We start from the raw sequence: 15,645 nt of genomic DNA, 5'->3' as shown, positions 1-15,645 counted from the left end.
GAGCACAAAGGAAGTTGGCTGTGGCTGTTGAAGGTCTATCATCTCAGTTCCAGGACATCACTACAGGAGTTCCTCAGGTTAGTGCCCCAGCCCCAGCCAACTTCAGCTGCTTCATCAATGACCTTTCTTCCATCATAAGGTCAGAGGCTGGGGTGTTCAACGCTGACGGCGCAATGTTCCGCAACATTTGCGACTCCTCAGATACTAGAGCAGTCCATATCCAAATGCAGCAAGAACTGGACAATGTTTAGGCTTGAGCTGATAAGTGCCAAGTAACATTCATGGCACACAAGTGCCAGGAATTGACCATCTGCAGCTAGAGAGATCCTATCATGTCCTCTTGACATTCAATAGCATTACCATCACTGAATCCCCCACTATCAACATTCTGGGGGTTATCATTGACCAGAAACTGAACTGGACTAGCCATATAAATACTGTGGCTACAGGAGCAGGTCAGAGGCTGGGAATTCTGCAGTGAGTAAATCACCTCCTGACTCCCTAAAGCCTGTCCACTATCTACAAGTCACAAGTCAAGAGTGTGCTGAAATACACTACCTGGATGAGTACAGCTCCAATGAAACTCATGAAGCTTGACACCATCCAGGACAAAGCAGCCCACTTCATTTGCACCCCATCGACCACATTAAACATTTGCTTCCTCCACTACCAATGTACAGTGGCAGCACTGTGCACCATCAACAACATGCACTATAGCAACTTACCAAAACTCCTTCAATAGTACCTTCCAAACCCGCGATCTCTAACACCTAGAAGGATAAGGACAGCAGATGCATGGGAACTCCATTATCTGCAAGTTCCCTTCCAAGTCCCATATCATCATGACTTGGAACTAAATCTCATTCCTTCATTGTTGCTGGATCAAAATCCTGAAACATTTAGCACTCAAGCGCTGATTAGGGGCAGATGTGTGGAGTGATATCTACAGCTTCTATGTACCAATGTCCACTGAAGGTGTGCAGTGTGCTTTCAGGCATATAATGGAACATTCCAGAGTCCTTGTGTATATTTAAGGCTGAAATAGATTTTTGATCAGTAAGGGAATCAGGGAAAGGGTAAGATAGAGGACGTGAGGAATGTTGGGTCAGTCATGATCCTATTGAATGGCGGAAAAGGCTTGAGAGGCTGAATGGCCTACTCCTGTTCCTTCTTATGAAACAGTAGCACAGCTTCTCTACTTTTCACTACAGTTCCTTTAAAATACATTCCAGTGCTTGGTTTGCTTTTTTAACGGCTTTGCTAATGTCTGGCGTTACTTTCAGTGATTGGTATATTTGTACTCCGAGATCCTTTTCTCTCCCCCACCTAGATTCACACTTTCCAAGTAAATAAGTGGCCTCTCTACACTTCCTGCCACAATGTATTGCCTCACATTTATCGATATTGAAAACTTCATTTATCATTTGCCAATTATTTACCAATTCTGTAAGTTTATTAATGCCCTCCTGTAATGTGTTGTGATCCTGCTCACTATTGAATTTTGCTGTACCCACCCCCACCGATGAGAAATTTAGAAATTGTATTTGATTCCAAGTTACAAATTGTTAACATTAATAATGAACAGCGGTGATCCCAGCAATGATGGTTGTGGAACAGCATTTCCTACATTCTATCTCTGTGGATAGCTGCTCATTGCTCCCATTCTCTGCCTTGATGCCAAGCGAACAATCCATTTTTGTCACCTTACCCCTGACTGTGCATTCTCTGAACTGATGCATTAGTCCATTATGGGGTAGCATATCACAGGCCTTTTGAAAGTCCAGATAAATTGTACCTACTGTATTACTATTGTCTACTGTCTCTGTTATGTCCTCAGAAAATTCAATAAGATAGAGCAAGAAAGATTTACCCTTTTGAAATCTGTGCTGACAATTCATTAATATATTTTACTTTTCTAGATGTCCTTCTATTCTTTCCTTTACCAGGGACACCATTATTTTCCTACTATTGATGCTCAGCTGTCTAGTGTGTAATTCCCTGGGTACGCTCATTATAGGAATTACGTGAGCCATCCACCATTTCTCTGGCAGTAAAACCTTTTCTAATGGATTATTAAATGTGTGTGGTAATACCCCTGCCAGCTCCTCCCTACATTCTTCTAAAATGTGACGATGCAATCCATCCAGACCAAGGATTTTAACCTCTTTGAGTTTGATTAGTTTATTCAATGTATCCCCTTTTCTTATTTTCAACCCATCATTCAATGTTGCGATGATCTGTTCTATCTCCCTCCTAATTACCGAAAAAAACCTGGTTAAATAATGTGTTGTTTCTTTTTACTGTACATAAAGTGTAATGATGGTAAGTTGAAAGGATTGAGTGTAGATAATAAACCTGTTGATGGAGCCTCAGTCACGGAAAGTGAAACATGTAGCTCCAGTGCTGTAAAGGCAGAAGGTGTAATGAATGTCTGAAGAGCGTCTTCAATTAGGTAGCAGTGAGCATTGTTCCCTGGTATGGGATTTCTACCTGGAAACCCCTGGTGCTCTCTTTGTTGTCCCTTCTCAATTTCTTCATCCTCCTCATGCTCTTCTTAACGTGGTTCCCAAACTTGATCCTCCAACACAATTGCTGATGGTAATGGCTGGTGCCTCTTGAGTGGCAAGATTGTGAAGCAGGCAGCAAGTCAGAACAAATCCAGAGCCCACTTTGCCATCCTATCCACCTTCTCTTTCACTCATCCAGCAGTGGCTGCTACTCTGCCTGGACTCATTTTCCCCCTCCAGAGTAAAGGGGACTCCCCCAACCCCCAAGGCTAGATTCACATGAGCAAGCATTCCCTTTCCCTTGCCAGCTCCTATAAGGTGTGAATAAAACACAACACCCACTCTTTTTAGGTGAAGCCTTCAAAGAAGTTCGAAAATAAATTTTCCTAGAGTTTTGATGAAATTTTGACTAAGTGTTCCAGAAATTCTCTCATTGTACCTCAAAGTCCTATTAAAATGCAGTCTGGTCAGTCAATCCCCAGTTGCAAGTGAGAAGTGAACGTTCAGCTTGGTTATAAGTATCTTGAGAAATCCACAGCAAGAGCTTGTTTACTGTGCAGCCCTTTTAATGATGCTAGCAAGAAATTTAGTTGCCACCTAACAATTCTCCAGATGGTCATTCCTGGCATGCACTTCGCCTCATTTGTCAACATGGTGTCTTGCTCTATACACGGACTAAACTTGTGTTGAAATTGAAGATAAAAGAAAGTAAAAAGAAAATGCTGGAAAATTTCAGCAGGTCAGGCAGCATCTGTGGAGAGAAACAGAATTCACATTTCAGGTTGGGTGACCTTTCATCAGAACCGTCGCTCGCTGACTCTGTTTCTCTGCATAGATGCTGCCTGACCTGTTGAGATTTTCCAGCAGCTTGTTGTTGCTTTTACTTTAGATTTCTAGCATCCGAAGTATTTTTCTTGTGTTGAAACTCAAGACCCCATCTTAGTCACCACCAAGGTTTTTAAATGCCCAAGGTATGCAGGGAAACTCACTCCCAATATATCTTAGTGGACAGCAGTGAACACAGTGATACTCAAGGTATGATTTGACTTGATAACTATTCAGGTTGGCTAAATGGTGAATTTTTAGATTGTTGATCTACAGTGGCTGAATGTGTTAAGAGTCAAGTCCATTGATATACAAAGAACAAAGAAAATTACAGCACAGGAACAGGCCCTTTGGCCCTCCAAACTTGCACCAACCATGCTGCCTGGCTTAACTAAAATCCCCTACCCTTCCGGTGACCATATCTCTCTATTCCCATCCTTACAATTTATTTTGATGTAATTGATTAAAGAAGATTTGTGTCTCCATGGTAAATACTTGGAGGTGGCTATTATTCACTTTATTAACAAATTTATGGTCATCTTCAGGTTTGGCTCTCATGATATCTTTTAGGGTTCTCATTTATTTTCTAACTGCAATTTTAATAATGAAATAATTTTTTATCACTTGGTTTTCTATGTATCTGCATCTATGTTGGTTTTCAGCTCCTTCTTTGCCCCATGGACCATCAATTTAATGTGTTTCTGAATCCTGTTACATCCTTATAGTCTTCCCAGTGTTCACCTCATTTTCTTCACGAAGAATTTGTATAGCTCATTTTTCTTTCATTATGAATGGCACAAAATGTAACCAAAATACAATCTTTAAAAAGAAACCTTTTATACTTCTTATGTGACTCATGGTGGAACAAATCAATAATGATTTTTTTTTGCGGTTCCTACCTGTGATGCGCAATGTAGGTGATAATGGACGCAAAGAGGCACAACAAAAGGACTGCAGTGCATGCATATACCACAGGGTGCAGGAACTCCCCTGGGTACTGGTTGAAGGAAAGCACGGTCTTCAAATCCTGCAAGGCAATCCAAAAATATTCATTAAAATTCACTGCTTCTTTTCCACACTGCAGGAAAGTGAACAATTTTCTTTAGGTGATCTAATATATATATATATATATATGATAATTAACAAGTCTTCAGAAATCACTTTCTAAGGCAGAATTACAGTAACATTTTTTATCATCCTGTATGCAGGAGGGGATGGGTGGTGCTGGTGAATCAAAAATGCCGCTGAACAGGGTGTCTCATTTACCAATAGTACAAACTGATCTGCAAGTATTCAGGAACTAAAGAACAGTGTTTGTTTCACTTTTTTCTTCAACAGTACATGAAAACATCTCCCCCTTTTTCTCAATTTTACCTCTCTCCCAGCCATCTCCCCACTCCCCCTGTCATAATTTACCTTCTGATTTCAACTTCTCTGTCATTTGGCCATTCACACCTTCTCCCCCTACGGACTGCCATTAGCACCTCTTAGACTTTCTCCTTGTTTTTGTGGCTATGACTCATCTTTCACTCCCTCACCCTACAGTATAACTATCTCCCACTTTCTATGCCTTTTAGGTTTAACAAAGGGTCATCTGGACTCGGAACATCGGCTCTTTTCTCTCCTTACAGATGCTGCCAGACCTGCTGAGATTTTCCAGCTTTTTCTCTTTTGGCATTAAAACATATTTTCAAGTATAAAATAATACAGGGATTTGGGTTCCGAATAATTTCATAATTGCCTCCAATTGATAAAAAGACGATTCATCTGATGGAAACATAAGACAGCATGGTGGCAGTGGTAGTACTGATGCCTCACAGTGCCAAGGTCCCGGGTTTGATTCTGGCCTCGTGTTACTGGGTGTGTGGAGTTTACACGTTCTCCCTGTGCCTGTTTTCTCCGGGTGCTTCGGTTTCCTCCCACAGTTCAAAGATGTGCAGGTCAAGTGGATTGGCCATGCTAAATTGCCCTTTAGTATGTAGATTAGGTGGATTAGCTATGATGAATAGGCTAAATTGTGGAGATGGGGCAGAGGGGAAGCCTGGGTGGGATACTCTTTGAAGGGTCGGTGGAGACTCAATGGGCTGAATGGCTTCCTTCTGTACTGCCGGGATTCAATGATTCCATGAGAAATTCTGGATAGCAGAGAATTTGGGTTGGTACAGTGCTGGGTAGCACCAAGTTTACTGGAATTTGAAAATCATACTTGTCTCTCAGAAACGATTACGGTAATCCCATGATAAATTGCCAGCTGTTTTATTTCACTTAGATACAGTTTACATGACACAAACTGTTTCACAACAGATTTATTTCCAGCTAAATCATAATGAAAAGATTAAGCTAATCTCTGCAGTAGTCTTTGCAATTTTTGCAGCCATTTTGAGAAAGAAAGATAGAGAAAACTTGTATTTATGCAGAGATTTATGATTTAGATTTGATTATGTTTGCTTAACACAAATAAGGGGTTTAATGGAAATTTCAATCCTTAGCTTTATGGAATCTGGAGCTCAATATTCTTCATTTAACAAGAACTGCATAAATTTAATACCACACTGCATTCAAAAAACAACTTTAACATGCACTTCAATTGCTGTAGACAACAGGTTTATGGACCATGAGTTGGTTAATTGGGATCGTGCAAAATAGTTCTTTCTGGCTGGCACAGTCACGATGTGCAAAATGGCTTCCTTCTGCGCCACAATTTTTCTATGTTGCTATTTTCTGTTTCGAGTTATTAAACTGCTAATGAAACCTCAGTTTTGAAAAGTACAATTTCTGTGAATGCAACTTCATTAGCGTCAATTAAACATTAGCACCCGATCATGACACAGTTACAATAATGATGCTCTAATGCTTCTCAAGCATCTAATGAGTCGCAGAACCAACGTAAATATCGAAAAGCTCATGAATCCAGCTGTGAAAAGAGCATTTCCTTTGTTCAAAGTGGCTGAATGTCAAGTGAGAATATCCTATTGTAATGACAAGTCTCTCCAAGTGCTCGTAACCTCTGTGATTGAGCATTGCGGGCGTTTCTTCTGTTAGGAGAAAAAACCCTAAATCTGAAGAGAAAGTGTCAACGTGGCAGTATGTCACTGACTGTGCAAATTTTATCAGAGCTGCTAGGAGCTCATAGCTGGAAGTCCAAAAACAGTTCTGTGACCTTAAGAAGGACACAAAGATATGATGAGTTTATTGGTAAGTAGCCACACATACATGGACATGAAAGCAGCAACTATCGCAAGGTATGTGCACATAAGCTGCACTAACATAAGAATGTTACAAATGATTATTTAGAAGCGAAAAAAATAGGTTATTTAAGTTGCATAATTCAGTCAGGAAAGTGACAAATATATTAGAAGCAATTCCGATAACTCAACTCGTAAGGCTTAGATTTTCAGGCGTGCGCAAGATTGGGGTTGGGACCAATCCTCGTATCTGAACACAGGAGCCTAAAGCAGCCATGATATTGGGGCTTGGGCCTCATTTCCATCGAATGGTGGAGCATGATTGAAGATTGGTCCACTTCATTCATTGTAGCTGCCCTCGGGAAAGTGAGGAAAGAGAGTGATTGGGAAAAGGGTAATTAGGTCTGGAGGAGGTGATGGTCGGGTGGATGGTGGCGATCAATTCTACTATGGCACAACGCAAAATCTCTAATTACAGCTCTCAATTCATTTGTTGTTACCCATTAGTTTTGGCTAAATTGTAAGTTATTATGCGCCCCGTTTCTGCAGGCGACTGATCATATTACAATCTCTAATCACAAACAAATCATCTACTTCGCTGTTATCAAAAAAATCCTGCAAACAATCAAGAATAACTGTTGTTCCAGAAAAATAATCTTACGCAATGAGAAATAGTTACTGGTAATCCCCAGTTTGCTGTTACATATTCAAAAGGTAATTCTATCATGAATAAAATAATTTGTTTAGTTTTATGAGAGTTACTTGAAGCATGGAGTATCATATTGCTTAATGTGAAACAACTGACACGTTATAGTTCCAACTTGAAAAAGGCAGGGAGCCATTAGGGAAACATCACCAGATACCAAAAGGGTGATGGAGGGACAAGTTAGCTGCCAACAGTAGGCAAGTTGGGCTGAAAAGTGACAATTTTAAGATCAGAAATTGTGAAAACGTCTTTTTGGGCATCATCAACAAGATCAACATTTATAGTCGATCCCTAATTGTCTTTCATAAGATGGGAGTGAGCTGCCTTCTTGAAGCATACTGCGAGGCAGAGTGTTCCAAGATTTTGACTCTGCAATGCTGAAGGAATGGTGATATAGTTCCAAGTCAGAATGGTTTTTCTTAAAGAGGGGAACTTGCAGGTGATGGTGTTCCCATGCATCTGTTTGCTCTTGTTCTTCTCAGCGGTAAAGGTAATGAATTTAGAAGGCGCTATCAAAGAAGCCCTGGCCATTTGCTGAAATACATCTTGCAGATGGTACACACTGCTGCCATGGTGCGCTCATAGTGGAGGGCGTGAATGTTTAAACTGGTAAATAGGACGTCGATCCTGTGGGTTGTCCTTAAGTGGGTAAGCTTTGAGATATTGTGGTTGTTGTTATGGGAAAATGGGGCTCTTGAATGTAAATACTATGGGATATATTGAGATTACGAAAGGCATTATATAAATCATTCATGTCACTCTTGCTTGATAGGGCAGTCGGATTGGTCTTATTGAGTCTTTTAGATTATAGTGGGTGGAAGAGAATCATGGCACGCATATCTGACCTGTTTGACTTTCTCTTTAAATGGGATCTCCATTTTCTTTCCAGGCGTCCATCTTCGAGCTTGTTGCTGACAGCATGAGGTAACGTATCAATGTTCCCTGAACCTTGTGGATTTAGTATTCTTGGCTTTCAAGAAACATGCAACAACTTTGAGGGTGTTGAGGGAAGTTGATTATTAGTCGGAGGACTAAACCACCTACATTCATGTTTTTCCCTTTAAATGCCATTGAAGGTCCCCTCTGGTGGTTCAGGGAAGATCTCAACTGAAAGTTGAAATCTAAAAGTCATTGATGTACAGACGCTTTTTGGCTCTTGCATAGCAGAGTAACTTCTTTTATTCTGTAATTGCAGATGTGGCAGGGTGTTTTGGATCAGTCAGCATGGCGATAAGCATTCTGAGCTCTGTTCAGGGTTCATACAAATCAGTTGTCATGATCTTAAGGAGAGATTTCAGAGATTCTTGGATGAAAGGGACAGATCTATTTTGCTTCCATGTTTCAGAGTTATCAAAGAGGCAGATGTTATTGTAACGTTCTTGGTTGTCAAAAAAAATGTATCTACAGTTATATCCTGCTTTTTGTTCATCGTGCCGTTCAGTTCAAACAGGTTGAGTTGATATATGCTAAACGGGAACTCAATCCAACCTCACTCAATAACATTGCAATTCAAGTAAATAGTGAGGTAGTGTGGGTCCATCGATGCCCCCCATGCCCCCCATGTTTGCCCAGAGATGTCTCAGGAATCTATGTCGCTGCTGTGTACTCACTCCTTGATTGCTGTAATGAACCTGAATTAATCTAGCACCTAATCAAGGCAGTTGACAAAATTTGATCTAAAGTTTCAAAGTTTATTTATTAATGTCACAAGTAAGCTGACATTAACACTGCAATGAAGTTACTGTGAAAATTCCCGAGTCGCCACACTCCAGCACCTGTTTGGGAGAATTTAGCATGGTCAATGCACCTAACCAGCACATCTTTCAGACTGTGGGAGGAAACTGGAGCACCTGGAGGAAACCCATGCAGACATGGGGAGAACGTGCAGACTCCGCACAGACAATGACCCAATCTGGGAATCAAACCTGGGTCCCTGGTGCTGTGAGGCAGCAGTGCTAACCACTGTGCTGCCCCAGATATAGCCATCTGAAGGGAGGATTTGTCATCTTAGTGATTTTAACCAAGTAAGTGCTGACCTGATTTGTAGTAATAATGTTTCCCCACTACAAAGAAAGTGAGATCAAGTGCCTTGGTAATGGTGACTATAAGTCTCTCTTCTGGCCTTCCCACTTGCTAACCCTACATCATCCCAATATATCAGGAAGGTGTGCAGTGGGACTGCTCAGGTATCCGATTTGTGAGCTTTCAAATGCTGTATATCTCCCCACTCTTAGTCGGAGGTATTAGATTCTTTTACTATTTCCACTAAATTTTTAAAAATTCTTTTATGGGATGAGGACATTGCTGTCAAGGTCAGAATTTGTTGTCCATTTCTAATTTCCCTTTGAATTCAGTGACTTGCTTGGCCATTTCAAGTCGATCACATTGCTGTGGGTCTGGAGCCATGTGTAGGCGAAACCAGGTAGCAATGGCAGATTTCCTTCCCCAAAGGACAACAATTGATGCTAGTTTCATGGTCATCATTACTGAAACTGGCTTTATATTCTAGTTTTATTAATTGAATTTAAATGCCTCCAGCTGCGGTGATGGGATTTGAACCCATGTCCCTGGAACATTAGCCTGGGTCTCTGGATTATTAACCCAATTACATTACCAATACGCTACCATCTCACCCTAAATCTGATGCATTTTCGTTCTCCTTGCAGTCAGCACTGAATTTATACTTCTTTTGTATGTGTGTTCAAATTCATCAAAAGGAAAAAGTTAGGATCATTCCTAAGATGCAGTCTCTTATCCACAAATGTCAAAGGCTTTTCCACAGCAGGAATTTTCAGGAGAGGGTGGAATATCATTACAAGGTCCAACAAGCTCTATAGAGGGATATGGGCCAAACGTGGGCAATTGGGACTAGCTGGGAGGGCACCATGGTCGGCATGGACCGGTTGGGCCGAAGGGCCTGTTTCCATGCTGTATTACTCTATGATTCTATGCCATTGCAAACACAGACGTACACTTCAAATGTGATTGGTGAATGCAGCTGAAGAAGGATTATACATCATTGTGTATTAACACATTAAATTAATGATGCCATCTTCCCAGTCCTCTCAGATCATTGCAGTTCCTAATGGAGAACAGTTTCAGCCACTCTCCACCACCATATGTATCATCATTGATAGATATTTTGCAGATGCTACTGGTGTCATGACACCTCTAGACTTTTCTCAATTACCGACCTTTCCACCGGTGAGAAAACCTTTTGGGATCCAACCAGTCTTCCGATGGCTCTTGAGAGCTGAACCTGGAAAGTCACCTGATCCAGATGGAGTTCCAGCCAAGCTGATCTAACTCTTGGTCTATGAGTTAATGTTCTGTTATGCAATGTCTTGAACGCTTACTTTGCTAAGGGAGTAGTTCCACGTCAAAAGAAGCAAGCAATTACCAAATAAACATTGGGCAAACTATGCCCCCTTGCTTTGATGGAGTACATCTCTTAAGATTGTAGAGCAGACTAAGTGGTTACTATCAGACATTGATGCCCTACTTGACATTCATCAGTTTGGTCGCCGGGCTGAAAGACTGGCAACCCACTGTCTGGTTGATGTTACTGACTTTCTTTGCAAAAGCACTCGTAAGCTGGAAACAACCTCAACCATTATTACAACAGATCTTTCAAAGGCTTCTGCCAAGGTTGATTATACAGTCGTAATTAAGAAGTTGATAAAGTTAAACAAATGTGAAATATTTGTTCAATGGATAGCTGACTTCCTCACTGACTCAACTGTTGGATATTGTGGATATCTGTCTGAAAGCATTCAATTAACAGCAGGTGTGCCTCAGGGCACTCAGTGATGGCCATTTTTTTTCCCTAATCCTCATTAATGGTACTCTGTTTTCTTTTGGCCTCAAATACTGTAAATATGTGGATGATGTGACAGTCGTGGAGTAAATTCAAGCTGATTTGAAGTTGGATGGCCAAGTGGACAGTACGCTAAATAAAACAAATAAATGGATGTTCATTCTTAGATCCTTCATCCCTTTCAAACTCCCTATCCGGGCAACTTGTTGTTAACCCACATTGGCAACATCCATTTCCTTAATGGAATGCACTGTGCCCAGGTGCCACCCTGGCCTTAAACATGCACAACCCACCCAGATTGAAATAATACAGGAGTGCTTCCTGAGATTGATCCTTGGCCCTCAGTACCTGTTGTACAACTGCACCTTCCATGTTATAAAGATCAAGACCCGACAAGCAAGGAGATTTAATATTTGCACTCCAGTTTGGGAAATCCCTTCTACAATCTCCCCAATTTAAGAACTGGTTATCACCACCATGCTCTGTGCAATCAAGGCAACTCAGCAGTGAAAACTAAATTCAACCTTACAGGATGCAGAATGGAATGGTACTAATGTCACTCTATTCCTTTCATGGATCAAATCCTCAATTAAATGATGGAAATTTACAAGTATTTTAGTGTCTATATTGTGGGAAAGGTGTATGGGTTTGTAATTTTAATTCAACATTTCCCCTCTTCTAATATCCTGTTTATCTATTTTAGTTGCTATACGTGTTTTTAATTTAATAACTAGCCAGGCACCATATTGTGCCAGTACAGAGCCAAGCCAAATTGGCCAGGTCAAATTCTTGCTTTTTAAAAATTTAACTCAATTAAAATTGATGCATGGCACATTCTAAAAATGTCCGGTTTTCAACCAACTCCGGTTTTTGGATGCCTGATTTGAGACACTGTGCTGTAAATGATGTTTTGAATGTAATCACAGAATCCCTACAGTGCAGAAGGAGGTCATTCGGCCCATTGAGTCTGCACCAACCACAATCCCACCCAGGCCCTATCCCCGTAACCCCATGCATTTATCCTAGCTAGTCCCCCTGATACTAAGGGGCAATTTAGCACGGCCAAGCCACCTAATCTGCACATCTTTGGAGTGTGGGAGGAAACCAGAGCACCCGGAGGAAACCCACGCAGACACAGGGAGAAAGTGCAAACTCCGCGCAGACAGTGACCCAAGCCGGGAATTGAACCCGGGTCCCTGGCGCTGTGAGGCAGCAGTGCTAACCACTGTGCTATGTAAGGTACACTGCAATTCAGCCTTCGGGCTCTGAACATGTTTCTTGAATGTAATAACATTATTATTTGATAAATCACTTGGGCTTTTAGTTTCTAAAACAATGGGGAGACTCAGGTAGCGGGTCCTACAGCCACCTCTCTGTCCTACCCTTGATTTTCCTCAACTCGCTGGGCTTCTTGTCTACTGCACGCAAGAATTGGCAGGAGATGCAAAGAGTTGACTCCTCCATGGAACTGCCTGGTGAAACCCGGCAATAATCCTTGCATCACTGACAGGAATGATAACGAACAGTAAGAGTGGAAGGAGAGAGTCTTGTAGACACCTCCTCTCCCTTCAATTCAGCCTCAGACAGTTAACTTCTGCAGACCTTGACTAAGGCCCACAAAGGTTTAAGCCATTTGCTTCTTTAGTGCCCTGTGGTCCTTTAAGTGCCCTTTCACCTCTTCAAGCACTGCAGTGCTAGCCCTGCTACAGTATCACCTTGGTTACGCAGCCTGCCATGAATATCTAAGGACTATCGATTGACCCCCATGAAAATAGCTGGGGTATGGAGTACCAGTCCTTCCTAACCGTGCAGGGACAGTAAAAGGAACTTCAGCCCACATCGTAAACCTCTGCACTGTGTTTTCTGTCTTGCTCGGCTAACAGCCAGAGCTTTATGATTAATCCTGACTGGGCCAAACAAAATTTACATTATTCTCACTATTTGTTCAGTACCAGAAAATATGACATGCTAGATTAACTTTGCACAGCTGTTGATAAAATTTATTTACATTGAAATAATTTACAGCAAATAAAACTGCTAAGTATTATTTGTGTCACACAAGTCTAGAGTGTCCACTTGGACCAAGCGAGATTCTTGAAATGGAACGAATGGAGGAGAATCCCCAGGCCACTGTTACCCCGATGGAACTTCAGCAAGCCCGATGCCCTGCCCTCTGCTTTCAGCTGGCAGAGACACCATCACCAGGGCACGGTAGCTAACCAGAGCATGTACTCATACCTGCCACTGCACAATGGGAGTGCCCTGAATTGGCACTGGAATCAGGGAGGAAGGGTGAGCTCCAATGGGGGAACAAGGGTGGAAAGGGGTGTGGGGGGGGGGGTGGGGGGTGGTGGAAGCCATGTGTGGGGAGGAAGGGTGGGGGGGGGGGGGGTGAAGAAGGGTGGGGGGGGGGGGGGGGAATGGGGAGAGAGGTGGGACGAGCCAGAGACCTGAACCAGTTTAAAAATCAAGATTAATTACATCATTATCCTATCCGAGGCAACATTGGCAAAGGAATGATTGTCCACCTTCAAGTTATTACACGTGGTAAGTCATTAGTTGGCACTAACAGCTTGGCAACCTCAACGTTCCACAGCAGAAATGAATGGAGTCTATCATGGGATCTGATAAGCAGGGAAAATTGAACATCTTGTGATTAGGTAATTGAATACCGAGCTGTCATTCACATTTCTTTGCAATCAGACCCATTTTACTCAGTATTGAACAGTCAATCATAACATCATCACAATCATTGTGCTTGTAGGAACAGTTTGTCACGACCGTTCATATCACATCAGTAAGCTTTCTTGAGCAAAATATGTTTTTTTACCCCCCCCTCCCCCCCCTCCCTCCCCCCCCCCTCCCCTCCCCCCCCTCCCCCCCCCCTCCCCCCCCCCCCCCCCCTCCCCCCCCCTCCCCCCTCCCCCCCCCTCCCCCCTCCGCCCCCCCCCCGACAATGTGTTGTCTTAGCAGAGATGAAATAGCATTGCAAATTACTGGAAATATTTTAAATTTTCTCCAAACGTGAAGCGCGCTTTTTTAATTTTTAAAAATAAAAACCATGTAATTACAGAACACTGATGCACCAAATTATCAGCAGCGAATAACGATTTAGCTGGTACTTTAGGTAGTATTTTGGAAGTGAATAATCTTCCAGTTATTAATTTTAGCCCAAGGAAAATGGTGGTGGACTGATATTGCTGCAGTGAATCCACAACCACACCATTTCTGATGAACGGCTGGAACTAAAGTACCCCGACCATCTTCACCCCAGAATCCCAGGAAAATGTGATTATTATTGAACTAAATGTTTAGTGTTGTCTTTTTTTAAAATCAGCTTTATAATCAGCTTGCTTTAGATGATGTTGCAACTGAAGGAGGTTCATTTTCTAGCTTGTAGAGTTATGGCGTCCGTATTAATGATATTGTCCACATATGGACAATATCATTAATACGGAACTTAGTAAGATAGAGGGTTTTGGTAAGCCTAGCAATCGCTAAGGTAGGGACATGTTCGGCACAACTTTGTGGGCTGAAAGGCCTGTATTGTGCTGTAGTTTTTCTATGTTTCTATATCTTAAGTACTATGCTTAATCTGTAGTAACAGTGGGAGTCCCAAAATGGCATTTACACTGGCAGGATTGCCCAATGAGCACTCCACACACACTCTCTTCCACCTTCTTCCGTTGGGAAAAAGATAAGGAAATCTTCGGACACGAATTAACCGACTCAAGAACAGCTTTTCCCTTCTGCTATCAGACTTTTGAATGGACCTGCCTCGCATTAAGTTGATCTTTCTTTGCATCCCAGCTATGACTGTAACATTACATTCTGCACCCTCTCCTTCCCTTATCCATGAACGGTATGCTTTGTCTGTATAGTGCGCAAGAAACAATACTTTTCACTGTATACCAATACCCGTGACAATAATAAATCAAATCAAATCCCCACCCCATGCCAATGACGTAAAGGGGTTCCCGCCATGATAGGTTGGGAACCCCACTACTTTACATTTAAATGTCATTAGTGGGCATCCCTACTGTATCATCCTCCATGTCAGGAATTCCTTCTGCCCCCATTCTCCAACGTGATGTCACATCATCAGGGTTTACAACATGTCTGGACAAATGGGGACCTGGTGAAGAGAATCTGCTGGAGGTGCATAGCTAAGTACAACCCCCAGAGGGGAAAGGGCTGAGAGGCAATGGTCTAGTGGTATTATCACTAGACTATTAATCCAGGAACTCAGCTAATGTTCTGCTGACCCGGGTTCGAATCCCGCCACGGCAGATGATGGAATTTGAATTCAATAAAATAAAATCTAGATTTGAATTCAATGAACAAAATCTGGAATTAAGAATCTACTGATAACCACGAAACCATTGTCAATTGTCAGAAAATCCAATTTGGTTCACCAATGGAAATCTGCCATTCTTACCTGGCCTGGCCTACATTTGATTCCAGAGCCACTTCAATGTGGTTGACTCTCAACTGCCCTTGGGCAACGAAGGATGAGTAATAAATACTGGCGAGCCAGCGACGCCCATGTCCCATGAATGAATAAAATAAGTTCTCCCTTGCAGTGCTGGGGGGGGAAGAGTCTTC

At 42.1% G+C, this 15,645-nt stretch overlaps 1 protein-coding gene across 1 annotated transcript in view; it reads right to left on the bottom strand.

Annotated features, from left to right (window-relative positions):
• The window catches only part of adgra1b (adhesion G protein-coupled receptor A1b), a 359,394-nt gene that overhangs the window by 56,814 nt on the left and 286,935 nt on the right, over positions 1-15,645 (bottom strand). The window contains exon 13 of the mRNA XM_078223476.1: positions 4,232-4,359. Within this exon, the coding sequence (XP_078079602.1) occupies positions 4,232-4,359 (128 nt within the window). The remainder of the gene's footprint in view (positions 1-4,231; positions 4,360-15,645) is intronic.

The sequence above is a fragment of the Mustelus asterias genome, chromosome 11 (assembly GCF_964213995.1).
Source record: "Mustelus asterias chromosome 11, sMusAst1.hap1.1, whole genome shotgun sequence".
Classification (NCBI taxonomy): Eukaryota; Metazoa; Chordata; class Chondrichthyes; order Carcharhiniformes; family Triakidae; genus Mustelus; species Mustelus asterias.
The sequence above is the reverse complement of the archived record's forward strand: the minus strand, read 5'-3'. Positions and strand labels throughout refer to the sequence as shown.